This window comes from Pollicipes pollicipes, unplaced genomic scaffold (assembly GCF_011947565.3).
Source record: "Pollicipes pollicipes isolate AB1234 unplaced genomic scaffold, Ppol_2.1 Scaffold_7261;HRSCAF=8764_pilon_pilon_pilon, whole genome shotgun sequence".
NCBI classification, from domain to species: domain Eukaryota; kingdom Metazoa; phylum Arthropoda; class Thecostraca; order Pollicipedomorpha; family Pollicipedidae; genus Pollicipes; species Pollicipes pollicipes.
The window spans coordinates 17,167,575-17,192,135 of NW_023597054.1; the positions used below are offsets into that span (position 1 = coordinate 17,167,575).

The 24,561-nt window shown below is 51.3% G+C and overlaps 3 protein-coding genes across 6 annotated transcripts; 2 read left to right on the plus strand and 1 right to left on the minus strand.

Moving 5' to 3' along the window:
- The first annotated feature begins 10,293 nt into the window (after positions 1 to 10,293).
- LOC119113034 (uncharacterized) lies at positions 10,294 to 12,587 on the plus strand. Its single transcript, XM_037237352.1, has 3 exons — positions 10,294 to 10,697; positions 11,092 to 11,252; positions 11,880 to 12,587. The coding sequence occupies exons 1-3, from the start codon at positions 10,413 to 10,415 to the stop codon at positions 12,019 to 12,021; spliced, it is 588 nt and encodes a 195-aa protein (XP_037093247.1). The 5' UTR covers positions 10,294 to 10,412; the 3' UTR covers positions 12,022 to 12,587.
- Positions 12,588 to 12,689: 102 nt separating this feature from the next.
- On the minus strand, positions 12,690 to 18,504 carry LOC119113035 (ATP synthase subunit delta, mitochondrial). Of its 2 annotated transcripts, none has more exons than XM_037237354.1 (4): positions 18,409 to 18,504; positions 14,340 to 14,499; positions 13,321 to 13,468; positions 12,690 to 12,964 (listed from the first exon to the last, which is right to left on the minus strand). In XM_037237354.1, exons 2-4 carry the CDS (start codon positions 14,495 to 14,497, stop codon positions 12,797 to 12,799), a joined length of 474 nt encoding a protein of 157 aa, XP_037093249.1. In that variant the 5' UTR covers positions 14,498 to 14,499; positions 18,409 to 18,504; the 3' UTR covers positions 12,690 to 12,796. The 2 variants fall into 2 exon arrangements, with proteins under 2 accessions (XP_037093249.1, XP_037093250.1); XM_037237355.1 differs by lacking the exon at positions 18,409 to 18,504 and adding an exon at positions 18,270 to 18,402.
- A 259-nt stretch (positions 18,505 to 18,763) lies between these two features.
- On the plus strand, positions 18,764 to 23,941 carry LOC119112594 (cell cycle checkpoint protein RAD1-like). Of its 3 annotated transcripts, XM_037236812.1 has the most exons (7): positions 18,764 to 18,985; positions 19,735 to 19,833; positions 20,139 to 20,290; positions 20,774 to 20,884; positions 21,154 to 21,277; positions 21,806 to 22,015; positions 23,839 to 23,941. In XM_037236812.1, the coding sequence occupies exons 1-7, from the start codon at positions 18,878 to 18,880 to the stop codon at positions 23,857 to 23,859; spliced, it is 825 nt and encodes a 274-aa protein (XP_037092707.1). In that variant the 5' UTR covers positions 18,764 to 18,877; the 3' UTR covers positions 23,860 to 23,941. The 3 variants fall into 3 exon arrangements, with proteins under 3 accessions (XP_037092707.1, XP_037092708.1, XP_037092709.1); XM_037236813.1 differs by lacking the exon at positions 20,774 to 20,884; XM_037236814.1 differs by lacking the exons at positions 18,764 to 18,985; positions 19,735 to 19,833 and having other exon boundaries at positions 20,206 to 20,344.
- The last annotated feature ends 620 nt before the right edge of the window (positions 23,942 to 24,561 follow it).

Here is a 24,561-nt window from a genome sequence, read left to right on the forward strand (position 1 = left end):
GACCAGTAGGAGTACCGTGGTGTTCCGACCGAGTATGGGCGAGGTACAACGGGGTACGGATACGGCACAGCCGGATACGGGTGTGGCACAGCCAGGGCTGGGTACGGGTGCGGCACGGTTTGGTACGGCTGCGTTACGAACCCATACGGTCTCGCAGCCACGGGATACCCGGTGACGTGGTAGGCGTAGCGGTAGCCTCCGCCGTACGCGGGCGGGTGACGGCTGGCGTAGACGGCCGGGCGCTGGCTAACGTAGACGGCCGGCGTGCGCACGGGCGGCACGTAGAGGGGTGGCTGACGCACGCCCTGCACGCTGACGGTGTAGTGCTGCGGCTGCTGGTAGGCGGGCGAGTAGGTGCCGGCCGTCTGCAGGCAGAGCGTGATGCTGCCTACGCAGCGTGTGGGCCGGCGGCTGGTGGCCGCCGCCGCCAGCAGCGCGGCTGTCAGCGCCACAGCCAGCCAGGTCATGACGGTGTCGCACGGGTCACGGGCTCACACACGCCGCCTGCCGCCTGCTCGCCGGCTTATGTAGCCCTGCAGGCGGCACGTGCACGCGGCCGACGCTGCACGTGCCGCGTCGGATCAGACGCGCCGCGCCAAATGATGGCCGTCGCCATTTTTCTAGGCTTCCGCGGCTTCGTAGGAATGCCGGCGGGCCGGCGGCCGCGGGGGAGGCGGCCGGCAGTGGCGCCGATCCCCGTCGCTAGGGGCACTCGCGGTGCGTCGCTAAGGCGCCTGGGAACGGTTTTGGCGCACGCTGTGTCGTTGAGACGGCTGGGGCGCTGTGCTCTGCTGCTGGGATGTTCGCATGTTCCAGTGCCTAGGATGCTGGCACCGCCGCTGTGACGTCGGAATATCCGCACTGCAACCACTGGTGACGTCACGTGACGTGCGGGGACCTGCGCGACATCACGCTCCGCTGCTCGAACACAGGCTTGGTTGCTTCCATTGCACACGAACCGCTTGTCAAACCAATAACGCTCATACAAAATGAAAACAACTATGACGACGTAAAAAGGCGACTTTCGCACAAAAGGAACGAAACAAAGACGTAAATATAAGCGTTTCGTTGCGGCACAAGATTACTGATTGAAACGCCAAATGCGCTATTTCTTCTTAACGACTGGGACAGCGAAACTTGTGTTCAGACAGTTGGGAGAAACCTACCACGCTGTCAATCCATGTGATCATCCCTCCAGAACGATGACACGTTCTCCGAGCTGATAAACATACAACAGCGGCCACATAGGTCATCCGTCGTGACACAACGTGGCGAGAGTTCTTGTGAGAGATGACCTTGACTTGTCGGTGTTGCGGCACCACCAACGACGGTGAAGCGAGGTGTGACAATGGGAACCGGAGTGAGGGGGAAACCTTAGACAACTGATGAACTGGTGTTGACAGGTGCGCGGGAACTATGCTCAAGTTGAGGGTAAGGACCCCAATAACAACATAAGCTCTAAGATTCTGGAATGGACAACCAACAAGCCGGAATAGAGCCTTCACAGATCACTTGGGTGTAAAATTTCAGCCGAGCCGTGGCAGAATTCAGGGCTTAGTGGACGCCACTCCTACTTTATTAGGGTGTAAGATTAGGATCAGAAGGGTTGAGCGGCCCGGGCCCCATCAAGATATCCTGGTTGTGCTTCTTGTCACAAAATGTCTCGTAACGCTCTTTTACTTCACATGTGCCGTTCAATTCGCCCATTATGCATAACTACAAAGATTGTATTTTACCCACTGCGCACAGTGCCCAGTCCATGCTTACTTCTGTAAGTATGGATTGGGCACACCATGCAAAGTACAAAAGTAGTAAGAAACTTACGGAAGAGCGAGGAGAATTGTTGCAGGGAAGAGTTCGAATCTTACAGCACATTGAAAAGACAAACAATCAATATTTGGAGCCCAGTCTCATGAATATCGCACCTATCTATGCCCGTGCAGTGTACACCTAATCAGCCGGTGGAGCTACGAAACTACCGTATGCGGCAGACTGCTCGGGTCCCTGTTGCTGTCGATAACTTTCAAACCAATTATCAGGCAGGAAATAAATTTTGCAGAACATGACCCAGAGTCCACTGGAACTTTTATTCTCTTCAAACCAGCACCGCCTGATCCTTTGCCGGTCTGCTGCACCCTGGCAGCGAGTGGAAAGCTCTGCTTAGGGTGGCTGTCAAGATGGCTTACGTTGCTCGCGCATGCCCGAAGGAGTCCAAGGATTCCCGTAAATTGCGATTGCTTACGGTCTTACATCGACAAAAATTGCTGTTACGAATCCACCCGCACTGGCGTGCACCAACTTCTGATAAGCGACATTGGTTTCGGCATGACAATAAAAGAGCTTCATTACACGCAGGCAGTGTGTAATTGAGCAGGGTTAACACCGCTGGGATAACACAGCTGGTGTTTGGTAAACTTTTACTTCCAAATTAATTTCAGTGACGGTAACACCGTCTTCTGTCGTACAACAAAACTGAAAATACGCGCTTAATGCCAACCATCTGAGCCCACCATGTCTGAAACGTTAACACACGTCAATAACAATCCTTCACTCAGAATCGATCAGTGAAAAATTATGGAACATGCTTCTGAAGTTGCGTACTCGCAAACCTTAGAAACAAAACTCTGTGACCCCGACCAACCACCGACCCGGCCTAAGCCAACGACAAAAAAAAAACGCCCAAGGGACCGTGTGGGCCCCTCGGGACCGACAATTAAGGGCCCGCTTAAAGTTCGAAGGTCCGGAAAGGTCGGCCGGAGGTGGCATTCAGGGGCACCGGCCCGCAGGGCCGCGCACTCCAATGCCATTCAGAGGACTCTTTGCGCCGACCGGGAGTCCCCTGAGTCTATAAGGGCTTAAATGTTGATCAGGCACCAGCAGCACCGCACAGTTGGCTCCTTGGTGCGGGCCTGATGGCCCATTTCCCGAGCAGCGATAAAGCTGGGGCCAGCGATTTTCTTTGATTGGGGCCGTTGCATATGTCAATGACACACAATGCCTTACAGGGGGTCAGGCGTTTAGAAGGAATCCCGAGTCCAGTGAGGTCAGTGTTCGATGAGGTCTGAAGAGGAGCCCGAAGGCCCACCGGAACTGACGATCAAGAACCTGACTGGATGGTGGGCCCGAAGAGTTGGCTGTAGGTCATTGAAAGAATCCCAGCCCGCAGGGTCGTGGCCTGAAATTTCGGTCAAAAGGTCTCTTGCACCAATTGAAAACCCCTGAGACATTGCGGGCCTCTATGTTGGCCAGACACCACCAATACCGCACGGTTGGCTCCGTGTCGGTCTGAGTTGTGGAGATCCATTGCCCAAGCAGGGACAACGTCGGGCCCGCGACTTGCATTGATCGCGGCCCGTGCGAGAGTGTGAGGCCGTTGTGTCAGCCAGGGGCCCACAGGGCCTAGCAGGGTGTCCTGTGTCAACAAGGGGCCTTAAGCTGGCCCGGAAAACATTTGCTGGACGGGGACGGAGATGAAAACCCGAATGCCAGAGGAGCTCTTGCAGTTGATCAGGACACTCTGACAATGGAAGGAAACATGAGAACTCATGATGAGTGTTTACGTTGGGACACCGGAAGATGAAGGACTCTGTGTCAGTCAGGGCCCCCAGCACCGAACAGTGGGCGCAGTGGTTGAGCAGCGGGTCTGGGAGAGCAAAGATACGGGGTTTGATTCCGCGCGGTGTCCGTCCTTCGTGCTATGGTGAGAGGCAGGCGGCGCCATATAGCCTCAGCAGCTGAGTGCATCGTGAAGCCTCAATGACGATGACGACCAGCACGAGTCAAAAGTCGACCCCGTTAGACCCCGTGAAGTCGAAACGAAGTCCATGTGCCAGTTATTGGACCACCTGCAGCGATCAGGAACCTTGTTACGTCAGTGGGTGTTCCAGCATCGATTTGGGCCAACTGCGAAGGTCAGAAGGCCTCCTGCGTCAGAGACGGGACCAATGCGATATGATGTGTCCCTCTAAGGGCCTCCGGATCGGCCAGGGGACCGCCCAGTGTCGCCAGACTGGCAGCCAGAAGGCTCCCTGCTCGGGAACGGAATGGTCCTTCAGCCCTTAACCGGGAACGATAACTCTGAGTGGACTGCATGAAGTGGGCCGCATTCATTTCGAATACAGCCCACCTTGTTCTCGAAGTTTAGGGCTGTAGACCCTCAACTGGATAGGAAATCACACCTCTGTTGCGTAGGTCACAACGCCCTCTATTGACAACTATTTGGAGGCTCTTGTACATAAGCACACCAGAACAAACATGTTGACGGCTGTGTGAAAACGCCGGCTGCCATATATAAAACCGACTCATTAAAGTAAGGACAATGCCTTCCGGTAACGACGAGAGCCACTGAAACCTCAGCTGACCTTGCAGCGGCGTCCTGCGATCCGTGACGTCACGTCTCGGGACATTGTCACGTGGCACGCCTCGCCGAGCGCGGCGCGGCGTAACAAAGCACGCCGGCTGCGCAGCAAAACTCCCCGTGCGCCCCAAGGCTGCCACTTACCGGGGCAGTATGCACCGCCGAGCTATTTGTGGGCCATTTTCAGTGCCAATGTCGCGCAATTGCCGCTCTCGGCGCGTCACGCCGGCTAGGTTCCCATCGGCGGCCGCCAGGGGCGTGGCTGATGGCCGGCCGGTCTTCTCGGCCGTGATTTTCTCAGGCCGGATTTTCGCCACCGTGACGCGTCAGCGGCGGTGGCTTATTGTTGGCGGCGTCACGGCTCGTGCTCGACCCGCCGGGCCGTGGCACAGGCGTCAGTGCGCGCTGCCGCAGAGGGCCGCCTGTGGCGCGCTGGGCGGTAGCTGGGCGTGATGGCTGGCGGTCTGCGGTCGAACGCGTAACGCGTCTGACCACATCGATTGGAGCGTGCGGGGTGGCGCGGCTTGTGAGCGGGCACTTGGCCCTGTTAAGGCACGATAGTGCAGGGGCGGCTTTCCTCGTCGTTGGTGGTTTTCGTGAAGCGTGAGGGGCTTGAACCGCGGCCCAGAACGGACAGAATAGTCATGCGTGGATTGATACTGTCATTTTCACTTTTAGGGGAGGTATTTCTATAGGCATTAACGACAAAATGCCTTCGTTTTCGGCTGAGATGCATACATGGGTGTTAAGTATAACAAACCAAAGTCATGCCCAAACTAAACCATCAGAACAACCGATTAAATTCACCCTGGAAACGTTCTGTTCCGCTAACAAAATTATTTGCGAAAAGACCAATGTTTATGAACACGCTGATGCAGAGGAGAAAGCTTTTCTGGTAAATTTGTCCTTAATGAGGGTGGACTGAAAACATCGACAGTTGCCTCCATGCTTCCCAGCCTTGAGACACGTGTGGACACATATTACATATCCAATCATTGTCACCGGGCCGCACGCGTGACCACATATCACATATCCGATCATTGTCACCGGGCCGCACGCGTGAACACATATTACATATCCAATCATTGTCACCGGGCCGCACGTGTGGACACATATTACATATCCAATCATTGTCACCGGGCCGCACGTGTGGACACATATTACATATCCAATCATTACCACCGGGCCGCACGTGTGGACACATATTACATATCCAATCATTGTCACCGGGCCGCACGTGTGGACACATATTACATATCCAATCATTGTCACCGGGCCGCACGTGTGGACACATATTACGTATCCAATCATTGCCAACGGGCCGCACGTGTGGACACATATTACATATCCAATCATTGTCACCGGGCCGCACGTGTGGACACATATTACATATCCAATCATTGTCACCCGGCCGCACGTGGCTACATACCCAAACGTTTTCCTATCTACGCGGTCACATGTCTTGATCTGTGCTCTGTGGGCTGGTGGACTATGAGCTATGCTCGAAAGGCATTTCCGTGCACGGCTCATGGCTAATGCTGGCTCCCTGCCGCCTGCATTGTGAAATACGCCACTATTGATGACACCGCTCGCCGGCTTTTCATTGGCGCATCAATGCCGCGTCGAACCCGCCAACAAAAGAGCAGACAACAGCAGCACAATGCCGCAGGGGGCGGAGGTGGACCCGCCAGTTCGGTGGTGGGGGCCACTATTTGGAGGGCAGGGGGCGTCACGCTGGCTGGACGCGGCGCCGGCAGGGCCGAGGCGTGGGTCAAGAGCGTGACACCGGTGGTCAGCCGGTGTGTCCTGCCGCCGGTGTCAATGGCGGTCGGCTGTCGGCTGGCCTTGGCTCGGGGCTGGCCGGGGCCGCTGGCCGCCCAGCCGGCCGTGATGGGACGCGCTGGCCGGCCGGGCCTCACATTTGCCCGCAATCGAGGCACGAGACTCGGGTGGCGTCCGTCACATTATGACGAAATGGCCCCTGGCCGGACGAACCAGACCAGGACTATCGCGGCATGACTATCTTTGACAGGACTATCGCGTCACCGTTCGTCATGAACACACGCGCTCTGGTCCGGTCATGCCATAGTGCGATCTTCGCAAGATTTGGTAGATCTTCGCAAGCTTAGGCGCGTCTACGCAAGCTTATGCATATTTTCGCAAGCTGAGGTACATCTTCGCAAGCGCGTGACATACCACAGATCCACACGCTGTATTGGGTAGGACATAACGTTCAAGATTGACAATAATGCCGCCGCTTTTGGAAAGCTCTTGCATACAGTTTTGTGCAGCAAGAACCTGTCCTGTATTATTGGAATTTACGGTGATGCATAAAGCAGCGAGCATGTGGCATGTTGATAAAGTATACATATTAGTGAGCTCACGTTCCGCGATGGACGTGAATGAGACATGGAAAACACAAACATGGGGCGAGACGGGTGGGACCGGAAGGTGGAAAGACCCTGGCCCAGTTCAGCATGCCGGCACGTGGCGGGCGTCTGAACATGCGGATGGTGGCGGCCATGCAAATACAAGGCGGCACACCCCAAAACGCAGGCTTAGCGAAGACCGAAAGGACGTGTTTAAAAAGGACTGAGGGCAATAGCAAGAACCAGTTGTTATCGATGCCATAAAAAGCACCTAACGGAAAATGTGAGATTCGCCATTGTTCTTATCGGCGAGCGTCAAAACCTCATGACACATTTCGAACCAGCAAATATACACGATATCAAGACCACCGCTACCCTGGAGTAAAATACTGTCGTCTATGTATGAACAATCGGATGAAGTACGACAAATTGCACGTCTTATCATTCGCTTGTATTGCATACATGTGCGCGTGAACGGCAAAACGCCCTTCAGCGACGAATGATACTAAATACGGAAAGGCCACTCGTATGAGACTTATTAAATTAAGCCCATATTCACAAATCCACTGAGGGTATCGTGCCCCAGTGCTCTCCCCGCCACAAATAGCCGCGTCCCGCCTACGGATTTACACGCGCCCGGTCGGCAGGTTGGATACCATTCTCTCGGGTGGGGATCGATTGGGCCTGCTGAGATCTTAGGAACTAAGTTAGCCAGAAACACCAAACTTACAGGGTGTGTTAACCTGTACGTAACTCACTTAGGTCAAAGTTTGAGGCTCCTGGGTCATAACCTTTGAATTAAATAAGGTCAAACAAGGTCAAACTCCAGGTTGGTCTCCACAGTACCTTAGAACCCAGATACCTGTTTTAAACAAAAGGTCGCATGCTCATTTAAGGCCATTGACCTTGCTTGGCCTTTCGAAGATCATGGTGACCAAAATCATATAAGACTGCCTTGAGTTTTGCATTTGAATATACGACAAAGATTACGCTAGGCAGTATGTTCCTAACAGCAAAATGTTGACCTGGGTCATTTTAGGTCAGTACCCTATTAAGACCTTAAAGAAGTCCATAGAAAACAAATAAGGCGGTTCCTGTTATAAATAAATTCGAAATGAGCGCCAGAAACTGTCCCATATAGCAAGCCCCGGAGCAATGAAGCTGGTTGGTTTTGACCCTGGTCTTAAGTCCATGCTTAACCCTAGGCCAATCTAATTTGCTCATGCAATTGTTGTGTTGCCTACGAAAGTATCTTAGAGACGTATGGCTTCGTCCAACACTCCGCTGTTGCATCAGACTGAAATTGACTGCGCTGAATCCATGACCTAAGTCTGACCTGCCGCAGGTCAGCGACCTTACAGGGTGCATCTAAATTTTACTGCACGATCCTCTGTTTAATTGCCTACAGCTATGCCAAATTTGACGCGTCTACGTCATGCCGTTCGGAAACCAGGGATCAGATTGACCGCCCCGAGCGCATGTTACGTCTCCGGTGCGAGCGTTCTCCCCATGCATCTGTAAGGTGTCAGAGAACGCCTGTGTGGCAGCTGGTGGATGTTTGCCGATGAATGTTTGCGTAGTTTGGCGAGCGCCGCTTAGAGGCGCTCGCGTTCCACCCCTCCTGTCCCAGGCGCCCTGTGCGAGGGAGGCAGCTGTGAGGGCGAGGACAGGACAGAGTAAAAAAGAAAACCTGGAGAGCCGCCGGCGCGACGACGCGCGCAACGGCAGGACGGACTGTATGGAGTGCCTGTGACGAGCGTCAAATACAGAAGTGACTTTGAACGCACCGTGTGTATCAGTGAGCCGGAGGTGAAATACCGGAACAGCAGACGGAACGAAACAACATACGGAACACATCCACCGAATAGCTGACTGGCTGGGTGGTAGACCCCAACCGGCACGTTTGGCCGGTGTTCAATTCGGCGAGGTAGCAGTGACGGCAGGAAGAAGGCATACACGATGGCATGCTTAGTTTTCCACGACTTGTGGTGACGCACCCAAAGTGAGATTTTTGCGTGGCAAATGGTCATTAATCCCTGATACCCAGCAAATATTAGGCTAAACAACAACTTAGTCACTCCTGAATTATGCCCTGACCACTCAGGTTGTGCCGTACGGAATCATGCCATTTCAACCGCTCCAAGCACTGCTTCTGAGCTTCACTGCGTGGTGTTATATCTTGCTCCGCTTCGACCGTCCCAGGGTATTCACCGCCCTCTCAGCGTCAGGTCGCGAAGTACGTTGCTAGGTTCCAAGAGCGCCCTCCCATAGCAGCCGGTTCGTGACAAGCGGCTCAAAAAGACGGGATGGCGAGGAGGGCACGTCCTACAACCGGCACGTGTTTGAGTCATGGCTACGTGACGGCGTCGCGACTGTGTCAAGGGTTCGCTCAGTTGAGGGAGCATGTCACCCGCCCGCCGGCTGGAACGTAAACACCATAATCTTCAACGCTATTCTGACCCGACTCTCGAAAACGCCACGACATCTCATTCTGGACGAGGCACGTTCGTAACAACGGCCAGCTACCTCAGTGCACATAAGGCCCAAAGACGTAACAATAATATCATTTTTGTCCCATTGCCCCGTCGTCTAGGACACGACAGTACCGCCTCTTCATATATCACCGGTGGAAAGTTCAGATCAATATAAGACTTTTCTGTTTGTTGGCCTAGCTGCATCACCTGCTTGTCTACAGTCGGCACTGAACGAGCCTCAACACTTCTGCCCGCTAGGGACTTTCTACCGATACTGATTCCATCCCAGATGACCTCCAACTGAAAAATCGCGTGTCTGATGTGCATCCCGCGGGCATATATTCATCACCCTGATGTCTACCAGTCTCGCCCAGCGCCCGGCACTGGCACAGGTGAAATGCATGGATAGCACGGCTTTCCGCACGCGACGGGCCGTTTGAACGGGTCGGAACCATCAAAGCGATCGAAATCCCCAGCGTGTCAACGCCCCAATTACCCTGTTTAATGCGTCGGCGGCCCAGGGCGTGTCCGACAATTGGTGGCGCCGTCGACGAGCCGCGTGTCCGACAAGCGCCACGTCACCCGACCACGGCCATCGTCCCGTCCCGGAACGTGCTAGCGCGCTCCGGACGCCACCGGTTCCGAAAGACGAGCCGCGTGTCCGACAAGCGCCACGTCACCCGACCACGGCAATCATCCTGTCTCGGAACGTCCTAGCGCGCTCCGGGCCCCACCGAAGTTCCGAAGCCCATGATCCCCTGTCGGGAAGCGTGATCCTGCCAGCTGAGCCGCGCGGTCCATGTCTCGCCAAGCTGCTGTCCGCTGGACCGTGGCGGACACACCAGCACACATTAAGAGCAGCGCCGTGCTGGCTGTCCGCTCTCCTCCGGGCGCGGCCCCGGCGCTCCGGAGCGGAACGGCTCCGGCCAATCAGCTTCGCCGCCAACTCCTTGTCCGTAGTTGGGTGGCACCGCAGGGGAACACAGCAGAACGGCGCCTGGCTCAAGGCCTTGTCAAGTGGCATTGCACGCCCAACGATTACATCTATTTCTGCGCGGCCCGCGAGGCGAGGAGACATTCGGTAACTGGCTCCGGAGACGAAGAGACCGGTCCAGGAGTACGTCACTCCGGCCTCAGTGCGTGCTGAACCGATCTTGAGCCGCATGCGGCGTGCTCTCCTACGGCCTCCGACTGCCCCCAGCTGAAGCGGAGATGACGCGGCTGCTGCTGCTGCTGACGAGCGTGCTGCTCACCTCGTCGGCCGACGAGTTCGGCGTCAGCGTGTACGGCGAGCGGCGCTACTACTGCCGCGACCGCTACAACTATATCGGCGACTGCTACGGCGACTACTACCGGCCCGACCTGGGCGGCTACGGCTACAGGAGCCAGGCCAAGGGGCGCCAGGTCGGCAAAGGTTATTACAACTTGGTGAGCGGTCGGCACGCCGAGCTGGTCTGCGACTTTCTGCGGGACGGCGGAGTGCGCGACCCGCTCTCGGTGAGAAGGGCGGCGCTGCGGCGGGTGCACTGGGCTGGGCTGGGTTGAGTGTGTTACACGAGGCCTCCGTTTAAAGTCCCGATCTGCAGCCTGCACAGGTATGGGTTGCCTTTGTGGATAATGGCATTCAGGCAGGCACCGAACAAAGCTGTGCTTGTCGTTGGAAGTCTTGAAATGTTTGGATTTCAATCAGTTTGTCATGCTACCAGCATCAAGCATGGAACAGGACAGGTGAACTGACTTGAAAACAGCGGGTGAAATAAAGCCAGTATACGCAGCCGTGCAGTGCATACAGGAAGATGTGCGCGAAAAGATGTCATTACGTGCCATGTCGAAACCGATCCGTGTGTTCACACCGACCGGTGTGCGTTGTTCACACGTCACACCCCCGCAGAACATCGTGTGGGTGAAGGTCTATGACGACTACCGAGGCGGACGCTCCTACGACCACTACGACCACTACGGCGGGTACGGCCGCAGCCGCCGCAACTACGACGACTGGTACTCCGATGACCGCTACTATGCCAGCACCAGGGTCTACACGCAGGGATCCAAGTAAGTGGCAACATCGACAACTGACGGAGCATGTTACCGCCAGCAGGTATCCCTGGACACAAAGCGATACGGACCAGTTTGCAAGCACGCGTTGCATACAGAGCCTACAGTGACGTTTTGTTTCATTCTTATGCATGCTTATTAAATACAGGTGCTTTCGAGTATCTGCATAGTCAATGTGGAGTTAGGTCGAGGCCTAGGTGGCCTAGGTGGTCGAATGATATTGCAGTCTGTCAAACCTATAACATAACACGGACGTGCACAACTTATCCTTCCTTCCATCTTCCTAACTTATCGTCTCACGGCGTTCAGCTGGCCAATAGCGGCACGTACAAACTGACATCGTGAGCTGTGGACTGCACCGCATTGCACCTGCGTTCCTCATGACGCCATGACACGACTATAACGTCGTCCGGACCACTGGCCGTTAATAGCCACCATCCGGGTCATCACGTCACCCGCTCCTGAGTGATCTAACCTAGTCGAAAAACACGGAGAGCAGTCCGGCTGACCGGGCCTGCAGCAGCTGGGTGCGGCGGCAGCGACACCTAGCGGCCGCAATGGCTAACGGCGGGCGACTCTGACCGGCGTGGCGCCGACGCCTACACCGAACCGTCTCCGCCGCAGGTCGACGTTGTACATCCGGGACTACCGGGCGTCCGACTTCGGCCGCTACCGCTGCCTGGCCACGCTGCGTACCCCCTACGGCTACGGCGCCGAGACCGTCTACATGGACGTCGACTTCAGCCCGCGCGGGCGCTACAAGTAGCCGGCGCGCGCCCCGGTCACAGTCTGTCTCTCAGTGAGGGGAGCGGGCGACGGGACTCGCTTCTTGTCAGATCGCTTGTGGGCAGGTGTCAACAACGGCTCACTCGGGATAACTGCCGCCTACGAACACACGGTGCTGGTATGCACGCACTGAGGGAGGGGCGGCGCATGCACAGAATATGGGGACATCATGCTTTGGCGCAGCGCAGCCGGCCCTCTCACCCTGAAGTGAAGGGTTCCCTTGGGATGTACTGTTAGCGGGATGAGAACCCTGTCCGTATGACCACAAGAGTATCTCGCAGATTACCAACGTAGCGTTTAAGCTCCACAGGCAGATTACAACGAACTTCGTCGAACCGGCTTGTCTTGAAAAGACAACTTTCGTATGGTTTTAGCCAAAATGTAAACACCTGTTTCGTTAAACTTGTGTACCTGTCCCACAGCTCCGTAGTGTCTATCGCACAAATGCTTGGCATGTCTCCGCTCCCAGGTCATCGTGTTCAGTCCGTGTTCGCGTGACATTGTTCGGTGGGGGTACTGCACCTTCATGCAGTCCGTCGGACTACAATCCGTTGCAATACACGAGCATCACGTGGAAAAAAACCGCATAACCTCGCGCCATTCCTCACTTCAGCGGAGTAGACAGCTGATGCGATAAAACGCGTGTGCTCTACTACCACACATTATATTGGCCCTCCACTTCACGTAGCGATTTTCCTTCCACTCTCACGCGGCAACAGCGTCCCTCACAGCCCACCACCGACGGGTGGCGCGGCTCACTCGCACGCCTTGACCAGCGCCTCGCCCACCTCCACGGCGATCTGCGCCTCGACACGCGCCTGGTCGCCGCTGGCGCTGGCCAGCTGCGCCTGCGCCTGCGATAGCGCCTGCCTGCAGGCGGCCGAGTCCAGCTCCGACAGCGGCACCGCCTCCTCGGCCAGCACCTGGCGGACGGGGCCGGGCCGTGGTCAGGGTCGGGGTCAGGGTCGACAGCAGGGCCATATGGCTGCGCCGAGTGTCAGTGGAGACCGCAGGCTGCGGTCAGCTGGTAACCTCTTTAAAGCAACGTGAACCAATCGTGGTTGTACAACAATATACGAGAAAACAGAGTCGTAAAGAGTTGCCCACATCGACTCTCGTGATGTATTCATTCGCTCTTAGGGCAAGCGTTTTTGTTGAAGGACACAATGAATTCAGAGCTCACCAAGCTTTAAATAAATTTAGATTAGTGAGTTAAAACAATATTTCCATGAGAACCTCACGCAACCACCCGGCGGCCGTCACGAGCGATGAGGGTTACCTGTACGGAAGAGTCCTGGTTGACGGTGATGGAGCCACTGCTGACGAAGAACTTGTTGGTGGCGCCGTCGGCTTCGACCACCGACACGACGCCCGGCTGCAGCACGGCCAGCACCGGCACATGGTTCGGCAGGATGCCGAAGTTGCCGCTGCAATGCCGGCAGACCGGGTCAGGCCAGACTTTGCATGGGTGCCGCTGGGCACGCTAGGCACTGGGTGGAGACGGATGAGGCCCCGGAGCAGAGGGGTAAGTGTGGTTGGAGGTCGACGGAGACCGCGGCAGATCCGGCAGGCGGGGACCGGCACCACGTGAGGGATGACATCAGATGATGGAGCCATGAGGGGAAGAATGACACCAGGCAGAGGATGATGGGTGAAGATCAACCTAACCAATGACATAGCTAATTACAATTGACAGAAGCAAGAAACACACCATGTCCTGTTTTTTTACATTGGAAGTGTTCATGCTCAACAGAGTAAGACTGAAGTCCCACATATATCATATTCTGAGCATTCTCATAACAGATACAGCCAAAACACGTCTGACATCCTCATTTAAAGGAACCAACTGGCAGCCTAGAGGTAAGATATTTTCAGAACAAAGACAGCTTGGTAAAAACATACAAATGCCATATTAGGTTCGCCTGCACTGGTCCCTAATGGCACAAAGGGACTTAGATTGAAATGATAAGCAAGTGACAACAGTTCTAAAAACACACACAGAGACACGTAAGCTGAACTCATACATGACAATCTACGTCGTTTTCTGGTGTTAACCAGCATACGACACAAAAGACACTGCACCACCACACCATGAAGGCCGTCAAAACTCGTCAGCAGTAGAGCGAGTAACCAACATCCGGCCTTTGTTAAAATCGTCTACTTCCACAGGCGTCACCTCTGGTATCTTTTTTACAATACTACCAAAGCATTGACAGGGCATTTTCAACATCAGTCCTTGGTACCTTAATGTGCACTGTTGCTTGAGACATAGACGATCATCCACGTTCTACCTCTCACCTAAACGAGGGCACATCCACCTGGCGAACGTCCTGTTTGTTGTAGAAGACCTGGCTAGGAGCCGCGAATGTGAGCGGCATCTCGGCCATGCCCCGGCTGGCCTGAGCCAGCAGCGCCGGGGCGCGGCTCAGGCGCAGTGCTGACCGGATCAGAGCCATCTCTGAAAACACGTGCCATGAGTGTCCACCATGTCGCCTCCCGGAGAACTGGACAACCATGATCCGGAGCCATCTCCGAAAACACGTGCCATGAGTGTCCACCATGTCGTCTCCCGGAGAACTGGACAACCATGATCCGGAGCCATCTCTGAAAACGCGTGCCACGACAATGTCCACTATGTCGTCTCACGAAGACCTGGACACCAGCAGCCTAGGACCATCTCCGAAAACATGTGCCATGACAATGTGCACTATGTCGTTTCACGGATAACTGGACACCCACAACCAGGAGCAACCTCTGAAAAGACGTGCCATGACAATGTCCACTATGTCGTCTCACGAAGAACTGGATGCCCACAACCCGGCACCATCTCTGAAAAGACGTGTCATGGCATTGTCCACCATGTCATCTCACGGAGAACGGGACACCAACAGCCCCGCACCATCTCTGAGAAGACGTGCCATGACAATGTCCATTACGTCGTCTCACGGGTAACTGGATACCCACAACCCCGCACCATCTCTGAAAAGACGCGCCATAGCATTGTCCACTATGTCGCCTCACGAAGAACTGGACACTCACAACCCGGAACCATCTCTGAAAAACGTGCCATGACAATGTCCACGATATCGTCTCACGGAGAACTGGACAACCATAATCCACACACATGTTGCTAGAGCTTAGTTCCAGGAAAGTATCACTATGTCAAAGAAACATAACTATCTATCACATATTTTACATCTGTCCATTTTACACTTAACTTTTATTTTGCCATTTTCAACATGGTTTAGTCAGCCTTTTTTGTGTTTATACATTCTATGTTCTATGCTAATTTCAACATTTTTAACATGATTCATCCCAATAAACAAGACCATCAGGACATTCTCTGGATTATTGTGTTTGCTCATGGTACATATCCACTACTTCTATGCACAAGTTATCCACTACTTATCCACTACTTCTATGCACAAGAGATCCACTACTATACATATCCACTACTTCTATGCACAAGAGAACTTAGGGCAGACATAACTGCACCAATTTTCAATTGTTTTTTGTGATGTGTTTTCCGAGTATGTTTGCATAAAACTTTAAAACATAATAACTAAAGACACTGAAACTCAATGTGCTAAAACTGATGGCCACTGTGTACCAAACCATAGGCCCTCACACTTGTGCACTTGCAATCAAATTGTTGCTGCAATGTAGCTGCCGCACCAGACATGTTCTCCATATCATGTATGCTATGCAGTCTGGACATGGATCATGTTTGCACCATAATTATGCCAGGCAATGTCTAAAACCCAGGTGTTTCTTGGTGTTTTTGGCCGCAAGACATTTTATTCTCCACAAATACACACTGGAAGGGATGTAAAAAATTTTTCTCTGTGGGCGATGGAGGCAAGCTGTTCCTGCAACTTCGACAGCATCACGCGTCACACTCACGACTGAACGACGGATACTGCTTGCGGGTTACAGCCGAATCTCTACCATATCATACATAATATCTCCTTGCAATACATTCAGTGCCCAGGTCTGCTGTTGCTCACCAGCACATGTTTAACCTACCTACCATCCAATAACTACACCGACGCGCTAATAAACCGGGCCAAAACCTGACCCCAAAACAACAGCGTCGCTTGACGGACCCGGGAGAAGCGCAGAGAATGTATTGTACATGGCATGATTCGACATTTCTGGGTTGCACTTAGAAATAGTTGTGCACAAGAAAAATTGATACGAAAGTATATGATGTTACACTTACATGTACATCGAAATATAGGGTGAATTCATCACATCTTGATGAATAAATTATTTTCTTTTCATTTAACAACACTTTTATTAATGTTACATTTGAAACTGTCAAAAATTGGTATAGTATAGAACGTATAATGGTGACATCAAACACCATCCCAAACACTGTCTAGGGCACGCGGAAAACCACGGTTCCGCGAGTCTCCGGCTCTTGAGGAGGATTTCACGTTCGAGAAAAGGCATATTCTCCGCCAGAAAATCTAAACTGAATACACAATAAAAATGCATAAACGGGTGATTAAACAAAAGCATAATTTTTTCTATCGATCTACAGAGCGTCGCCACAGAATCACGATCTGAGTATATAGCTAGAACAGAGTTTCTTGTTCTCCATTGAGCATAACTTTTGCTGATGTAATTATATGATTATTTGTGTCTTTTGAGATCTGCCTTATATTTTAACCAGGCTTTGCCAACATCTTTTACAAAATCAATAAGATCCTGAAAAACAATATCAAAACCAACAAATAGCCCACTGCAGCCCCGTCGTTGAAAACTGCTATTAACTGCGTGGCGTAGCCTACTGGCCTTGCTTTGGATGAGCCCGCGACTGGTTAGTGGTGTAGATGGAGGCAATATATAAATTTAGCTCAGTGTCATACACTGAGAAAAGTATTGTATCAGACCCAACGCCAGCGAGTAGATGTAGTGATGCTAACTTTATGAGGTTAGATTGCTCTGTGAGGAGGAAATAATTCCCCCGCCCCTGCTATGTTGGCCTCTGGACACCGATCACGCAGCAGCCTGACGTCACAGGTGGTGTAGTTTTGTACATTACTTTGTGGAGGGCTGAGCGGAGAAATCTTTGAGTCCAAAGAAATGGTGCAAACCATGTTTTCCCTGATTTTGACCAAGCTTTTTATCAAAGTTGGGGAGGGGCTAGTATTCTATCCAGTTAAATGGGGAACTACACACTTGTTCCCAAATGAATTACATCTAGGTCAGTGAGAGCCTAGGCAGGTATCACATTGCCCAGTTCCCCTGGGTGAGAAAGATTGCACCTTGGTTAGAAGGTAGACACTATGTCCATGATCTCATATTTTTTACATATACATATACATCTTTATACATATATACACATTTTTACATATACATCTTTCACATCATAAATACCATGTCCCAGATCTTAATATGAACAACTTTCCATCAACTCCATCATCTTATCAGCTTAAAAAAACTCCATCAGCTTAAAAAATACAGTAGGTACAGGCATGGTAGTGTGTCTACCTTTTCCCCATTCCCATTCCATAGACTTAGGAATGAACCACTTACTTAGGAAGATACAAAATTTAAGAATTGCAAGCGGCCAATTTCTAATGGTCTGTGGCAATCACTGAGACCTGCTAGAGTATGGTGTTTACTGTTATCTGCTGCCAAAGAATGCCCTTAAGTACCCCCTGTGCATGTGGTGCAAATTTACTCCAGTTATTTTGTTCTCACTTCAAGCTGTGGTCTTAATATTTCTGCTCTCTCCCCTGAGAGCTTAAACCAAATTTCAGATACTGATACCAGGTCAGTGAACACTGAGCTTTGAAATGACTTATGGCTGAATGTTAATGTTACTTTGACATAAAAACCTTGGAAACATTATCAATACTTCCAACATCAGATTGCAGTGCCCTGAAATTGGTGTTAGCTGTATGATAAACTTGGGCCTCTTTGAGTGCCTGCATGCATGCACTAAAATAGACAAGGGGATGCTGCTGCTGCTCCACACATGGGTACTATTAACACATGTTTTTCAGTCTGGGGTAAGAACAACATGAAAAGCTCTACTAATTACTACTAATACTACTCTCTAATTTTCACAATGTAAAAATATGCTTCATGAATCAAGACAGAACCTGGTTCTGGTCACTAAATAACACCAATCAGGTGAGCACCCTAACATATTATCTTCCACATCTGCCCGCCCCCCCAGGTGTCGTATCTCATCCCACCGAAGTTTCCGCTCACCAAAAATAGCCGGAACAAGACTATGAATAAAACCAGAACAAATTGAGGTTGCAACTTCGATGCCACACACAAATACTACTATTTAGAGTAATGCACACAGGCGTTTTGCAAACAATCCCACCAAGCTTATACAAATTACCTCAATTAGGGAACTAGCCGGATAGAAAAGATCCGAACGAGGCAGCAAAAGGGACGATTCGTGCAAGAGAATGCAGTTGGAAATCCTACATGCGCCGTATATGCCGACGGAAAAAGTTGACGTTCAGCTGATTTTACTATTAAGCAATAATGATCGGGATTTCATGGATTCACATTTTTACTATCAAATTTTGATACTGAACTCAAAGAAAAATAATCTTAAAGAAGTCTGCAGCCTTAATCCATGTAAGTCTATTTATTTTGTATTAACAACATGTGGACGGCCATAATAGTGATACACCAACCACGCGCTTACTACAAAATATGACGTTTTGCAATGCAGTAGCAATCGTAAGCGGGGGGTGCGCGCAGGGCCCCTGCATGTGCTTGCGAGGACCGCGCCCGCTCAAGACACGGAAGGGGCCGTGCTGTCTTCCAGAACCAAAAAGCAGGGTAACATAGGAGAAACCATGCTGGACACACAAGAAGCAGAAGAGGATAAACAAAATGTTTTGGTCGCGAAGATCGATAATGTGAAGAATGTTTCCCAGCTTTTGAAGGCTGTGCATTTTAGGGAGGTAGGATGGTTATCAAAGCGGTGCCATGGCCAGTCTGCAATAAATCCATTCATTGAGCTAGATGCCAACGTGATGTTGGTGCGCTGAACCTTCTGTTCGTACCTGTTGAATGTAGGCCATGCCAACTTGCTCTAATTTTGCAAAGTATTTCTGTGTTGGAATTGTTTTCCTAGTACTTGTGCCAAAACTAACTAGCAGGATTTAAATTCCCTGAAACATGGGCCCTATGGGCGGACATTGGTGGTAGCAACAACACCGTGGTCCAATATTTCTGTTGATGTATTTTGAATTGCTGGCTACCACTATTAATTTTCATTGCCAGTCAAGCTGTGGACCCTGGGCCTTCTGAAAACGGGCCTGTGAATGCTGTACATTTGTGTGAATGTTGTGTTACGCTTGCATCAATACTGTGTGATTCATAGGGTGTTTGGCAGATGTCTTGCACATATATTGCCCCACCACAGTAGTTCAGTCCAGGAACCAGGAAAAGTGGTGCATGCAAGGGGGCAAGGGAGAGTGTGCCATCTCATCATATTTATGCATGCATTTATGTATGTGTTTAGATTGAATGCAGTGTTTTATATGCAATATGCAAGATGTTTTGTACACCTGTGATGTATTGTTATTAGTTTTACAGTGAACAAATTTGAGTTGTGTCCCATATTGCAAAACCATATAAAAACCTACTGGAACCTACTGGAAAGATCACATAATGTGTCACTTCTTCACCGATGTTTGTCTGTTTACAGAGTGCAATGGTTGTTGTGACATCGGATGGGCTGAAGGTTACTGTGGAAGACAGTAAATGTGTCCAGGCCAATGCATTCATCCAAGCAGATATGTTCCAGGTATGCATTTTGCATGGATGTTAATAATGAAAGGTATGTTTCAGGAACAGATTGTGAGAAAATAAGACCTTGTTTTGATACTCATTAGTGAGCTCTGAATCATGCACCAATTTGTGGATTTGGTGTTACACCTTTGTTGGGTGTGTAGCAATGCTCCTTATAATGCTTTCTCTTGAATCACCATGTAAGGGGCCTGGAAGGCATGTCAAATCACACTATAACCATCCCTGACAGTTTACACTGCAATGTTGAATGCTCTACTAGTTTGCTGCATGTTTTTACTGCATTCATTTTTTGTGTTTCAGCCATTTGTGCTGAGTGAAGAGACATTATCATTCAAGATAAATCTTTCAGTCCTGTTGGATTGCTTGAACATTTTTGGTTCAGGCAGTACTGCAGGTGCCACCACTGCCCTGAAGATGTGCTATGCTGGTGAAGGCCATCCACTGGTGATAGTGTCAGTGCTGGAGTGTGTGCAGTCAAATTATATGGACTGAAATTTGTGGTTTTGGTAAATGATTATGTTATAAAGAAATGCTCAACATGCCTTTTGGGTGGGCACTATGGAGGCCCATGTCACTGTTCTTGTCTTTAACCTCATTCATGTCTACATGTGGCTGGGGGACTGTCCTGAAACACAATAACTAAGCTTAAGAGTGGTTTGCATGATACCATTCTTGGCAATGATGAACTAGGCAGAGGTATATGTTTATTAGTGTGATGCACATTGCATAAGTCTGCAAGCTGCACCAAACAGTTTATGGAGCTGGACTCCAATGAGTTACGGGGCTCAGTGTCCTAAAGCAATGCCATCTGTAAAGTGCATTCAGGTGTAGCAGGTGCCCTTCCAAACTTTTGATGCACTTTGTAATATTTGAATTGGTCATTCTCGAATGTTGCTTAGCAAAGTATTATAAGCTGTTTTGGGGTTCCTCCTCAGATTAGAAGAAAGTGGTGTCCTCACAGATTGCTCTATCAAGACGCAACTGCCAGAAGACATCATGGAGTTCAGCTTCAACAGCTCAGATGTGGTCAACAAAGCGATTGTCAAGTACCATTGCGCGACCACACTTCTTTATGTTGAGATCACACATCTAGTTCTTCACGGCTGCATTTCACAAGTCAGCTTGCTGTCATCCGTCAGCCAGCATTCTTGAAAGGCGATCGGATCCGCATCATTTGCTGTTAACAGAATAACGCACCAGACCACATGCCACGGCTCACTCCGGCTCCCTGGACCCGCGAGCGGTGCCGCAGTGGCCGCACGAGCCCAGTGATCGTGCGCCGCCCCTCCTAACGGGACCGGGCGGGGTCACGCAGGTCCGACTGTCTACGGGAGGCGCTGGCTGAGATGGACGTCGACTGTGACGTCATGGAGCTGGTGTTCTGTCCGAGCCCTCCCCGGTTGCAGCTCTCCGCCGTCGGCGCTGGCATGGAGACCAAGGTGCGTGGTCGGCACCGTAGTCTGCACTTAAGCTGAGTCATCACTGGTGAGGGATACGGTGCTTTAAACAGTAACAGCAAGGCGTGAAACCGAACATAGAAACCCCCAGTGAGTGTCAAGGCATGCGTGGTACCGTCCTATCCTCGTTGCGAACGCACAGGAGTGGTTTTCCATCAGCGTGAGCGCGTTTCACCTTGAGGCCCGATGTCCCGAACGCCGGCTGCGGTGGCGAGTTCAGAGAGTGAGCGTGCGCCTGTGCGTGTGGAGATCGGCGGCGACAGCGAGCTGGTGGAGCTGTTCCAGTGTCCGCTGCTGTGACGAATTCAGAGAGTGCGCGTGCGCCTGTGCGTGTGGAGATCGGCGGCGACAGCGAGCTGGTGGAGCTGTTCCAGTGTCCGCTGCTGTGACGAGTTCAGAGAGTGGGCGTGCGTCTGCGCAGGTAGAGATCGGCGGCGACAGCGATCTGGTGGAGCTGTTCCAGTGTCCGCTGCTGTGACGAGTTCAAAGAGTGGGCGTGCGTCTGCGCAGGTGGAGATCGGCGGCGACAGCGAGCTGGTGGAGCTGTTCCAGTGTCCGCGCACCTCCAGCAGCCGCTACCGGCTCGCCATGATGAAGCTCTCCGGCAAGCCGCTCGCCCAGTCGCAGAAGGTGTCGCTGCGCACGGACGCGCGCGGCTTCCTCTGCCTACAGTACATGATCAAGACGGACGACGGGCACATCTGCTTCGTCGAGTTCTTTGTGAGTTTGCCGCGGGGCTGGTGCGTGGCCGCGCCTGGTGGCTGGCGTCGGGGCTTCCCCCTGTGTTTATTTTCTGAGGAGTCATGGGACTAGCAAAATGGGCCGGGTTAGGAAAGATATGCGGACCATTTCAACATAGAGCGTAGCAAAGATCGGAGCTCATCCTGCACTCGTATGAAGGACCTAGTAAATCGTTGCTATGATGTTTGCTGCATGGCATGGACATCCCATCCTATAGACCTCAGAATATTCTTCAATCTTCAAGAAATGCTCCACATTTGAAGATATTAAAGCAAGTATCAGATATAATGAAATAAGCTCACTTCTAATTATTACTGTAATTTTAACTGGAAAAGACTGCTCTAGCCATCGAAATTTCTCTATTTAGTGAATATGCCCCCCAACACCTCATTGTTTGATTGGGTCACCATACCTTGCACAACACTAATTGAGAGCCAACTGACGGACAGTGTATTTGGAAATTGTGCTCACAAACGCTAGATACGAACGACTCGTCAACGCTGTTTTTTGCCCTTACTCGCCGCATGGACAAAGAAATGACAGGATTTGAATGACGTTATTGCGGCAAGATAGATGCCAGAGTCACCTTGAAATAGTTCCCCCAAAATAGTCTGCACTTATTCACGGACGTGTACCTCAGAAACTTGAGAGATTTAGGTATTAAGAAGGGCAGGGCGGTGAACCGCGCAGGGTGATCTTCAATATATCTATTTCAGTTAACCCGATACAAATGTGGAACGTTCCCTTCAATCAACTTTTTTGACAACTATATCATACATTTTGCCAAAAAACTCGCATTTCGTTGCATGGGGCGGATGGAGCGCTGTTACGCATCATCATGCAGAAGCGGATTGTGCCAATCACCCTTGGGAACCCATACAAATAGGCATTACTAGTGCAGTGATGTTATGACCGTTCTAAAACTAACGGAATTGGTGTCCATCTGCCATAAGCTCGTCAGAGGTTCACATAAGCAGTGTTCATGCCCAGGTTTAGAAACCACACTGCCTGAAAATAGGCTGGCTGCAGGCCGGCCCTGTCCCGCCAGTTCCAGCCAATAGAGCTGGTGAACTTGGAGCGAGTGACGTTTTTGCTGACATGTCCTAGCTTGGCTTGTCTTATTTAATCCCATACTGTCGCGTTTTCTCTCTCCGATCTCCGACGTTGCTAAGATCTGAAGCGAATCCCTAAAAATCGCGCTAACCCAGCGGATCATTTATTGACGCTCGAATGCGCGCAGTCCAGTACTTTATTGACCTGCAGTTTTATGAATGCGACTGCCTGTTGCCACCCGCTTCAAACTGTTGTTGGTCGAGTGTTGCTGACACCCGGGGTCGTGGTCATCAGAAACCGGTTTCGACCCGTGTTCTTCAGCATCGTTGCAAATTCTGAATTAACGTTTTCCATGTTAATCGAACAGGAGTTGTTAAAGTATTCGTGATGTTACGTTCCTGCATGAGAACCAAGTCCAGTCAATCAAGTTTGCAAGCGCATACATTGACAGTATTGCGGCAAAACGTCTTAAAAATCATGTCAACCGTCCAGAACAGAACAAGCTCCATGACGTTACAATTGTTTGGTTGCCAAGACATAGGCGAGCCGAAAGTGTGAGTGGCCGGTTCGGGCCGTTCCTGGCCGCTGAACCAGCACATTGTTAGGCTAATTGTCGTGAAGGGAAACTTGGCCTGCGTCCGTGCGCTTGACAGAATCCCACAACGGCTCTAAAACGTACATCTGGAAAACCTGAATATGTTGGTTGTCCTTAGCAAATATGGAATACTAAGACTGCGCGTCTGTTTCAGTGTTCACCAGAGGAGGAATGAGGATCTCCTGTGTTCGCCAGAAGATTGAGGGTCTTCTGTGTCCATGGCGAACTCATCAACGCTTGTCATTGTTATATCACGCCAATCATCAGTGCTTACATGCTCTTCAGTGGCTGGTGTTAGGTGTTTTTATCATACAGTAATTATAATATATATTGCCATTTGAAACCTTGTCTTATATTTGACTGAAACGCACCTAACTTCGAAGCCGCTACAGCATCCCACACCGTATCAAGATCCACATGCGCCTACCAGGCCCTAAACAACCATAAGTGACGTATGCTTGGAGTGTATGATCACCTAGTGACGCAGACCCAGAGCTGGCGAAGGGTACAGGCGTGCCTGCCTCTTGTGACGGAGCACGCGCCACGCCTGCCTGTATCGTCTCTGGTAAACATCACCCGATTGGCGAGCGTGGGTTGTGCAGGATATCTCCGAAGACGTCCAGGACAGCGCGGCTCGTGAAGCTCTAACGAGATAATACCCATCATACCCCGTTTCGTCCGTCAGGGCTTGAACGAGACTCGGGAACAATTTTAGAGAACGACATGTTTGTTAGAGGTGCTCGTAACTTTTCAGCAGTAAGATGGCACATCTCCTTCGACTCATGTGCCAGTTCTCTCACTATCGAATTCATCTGCGTATCACGACAGAAATGCGTGGAACATTATCTCATGCAGTAACAACTAATGCTAGGCATTC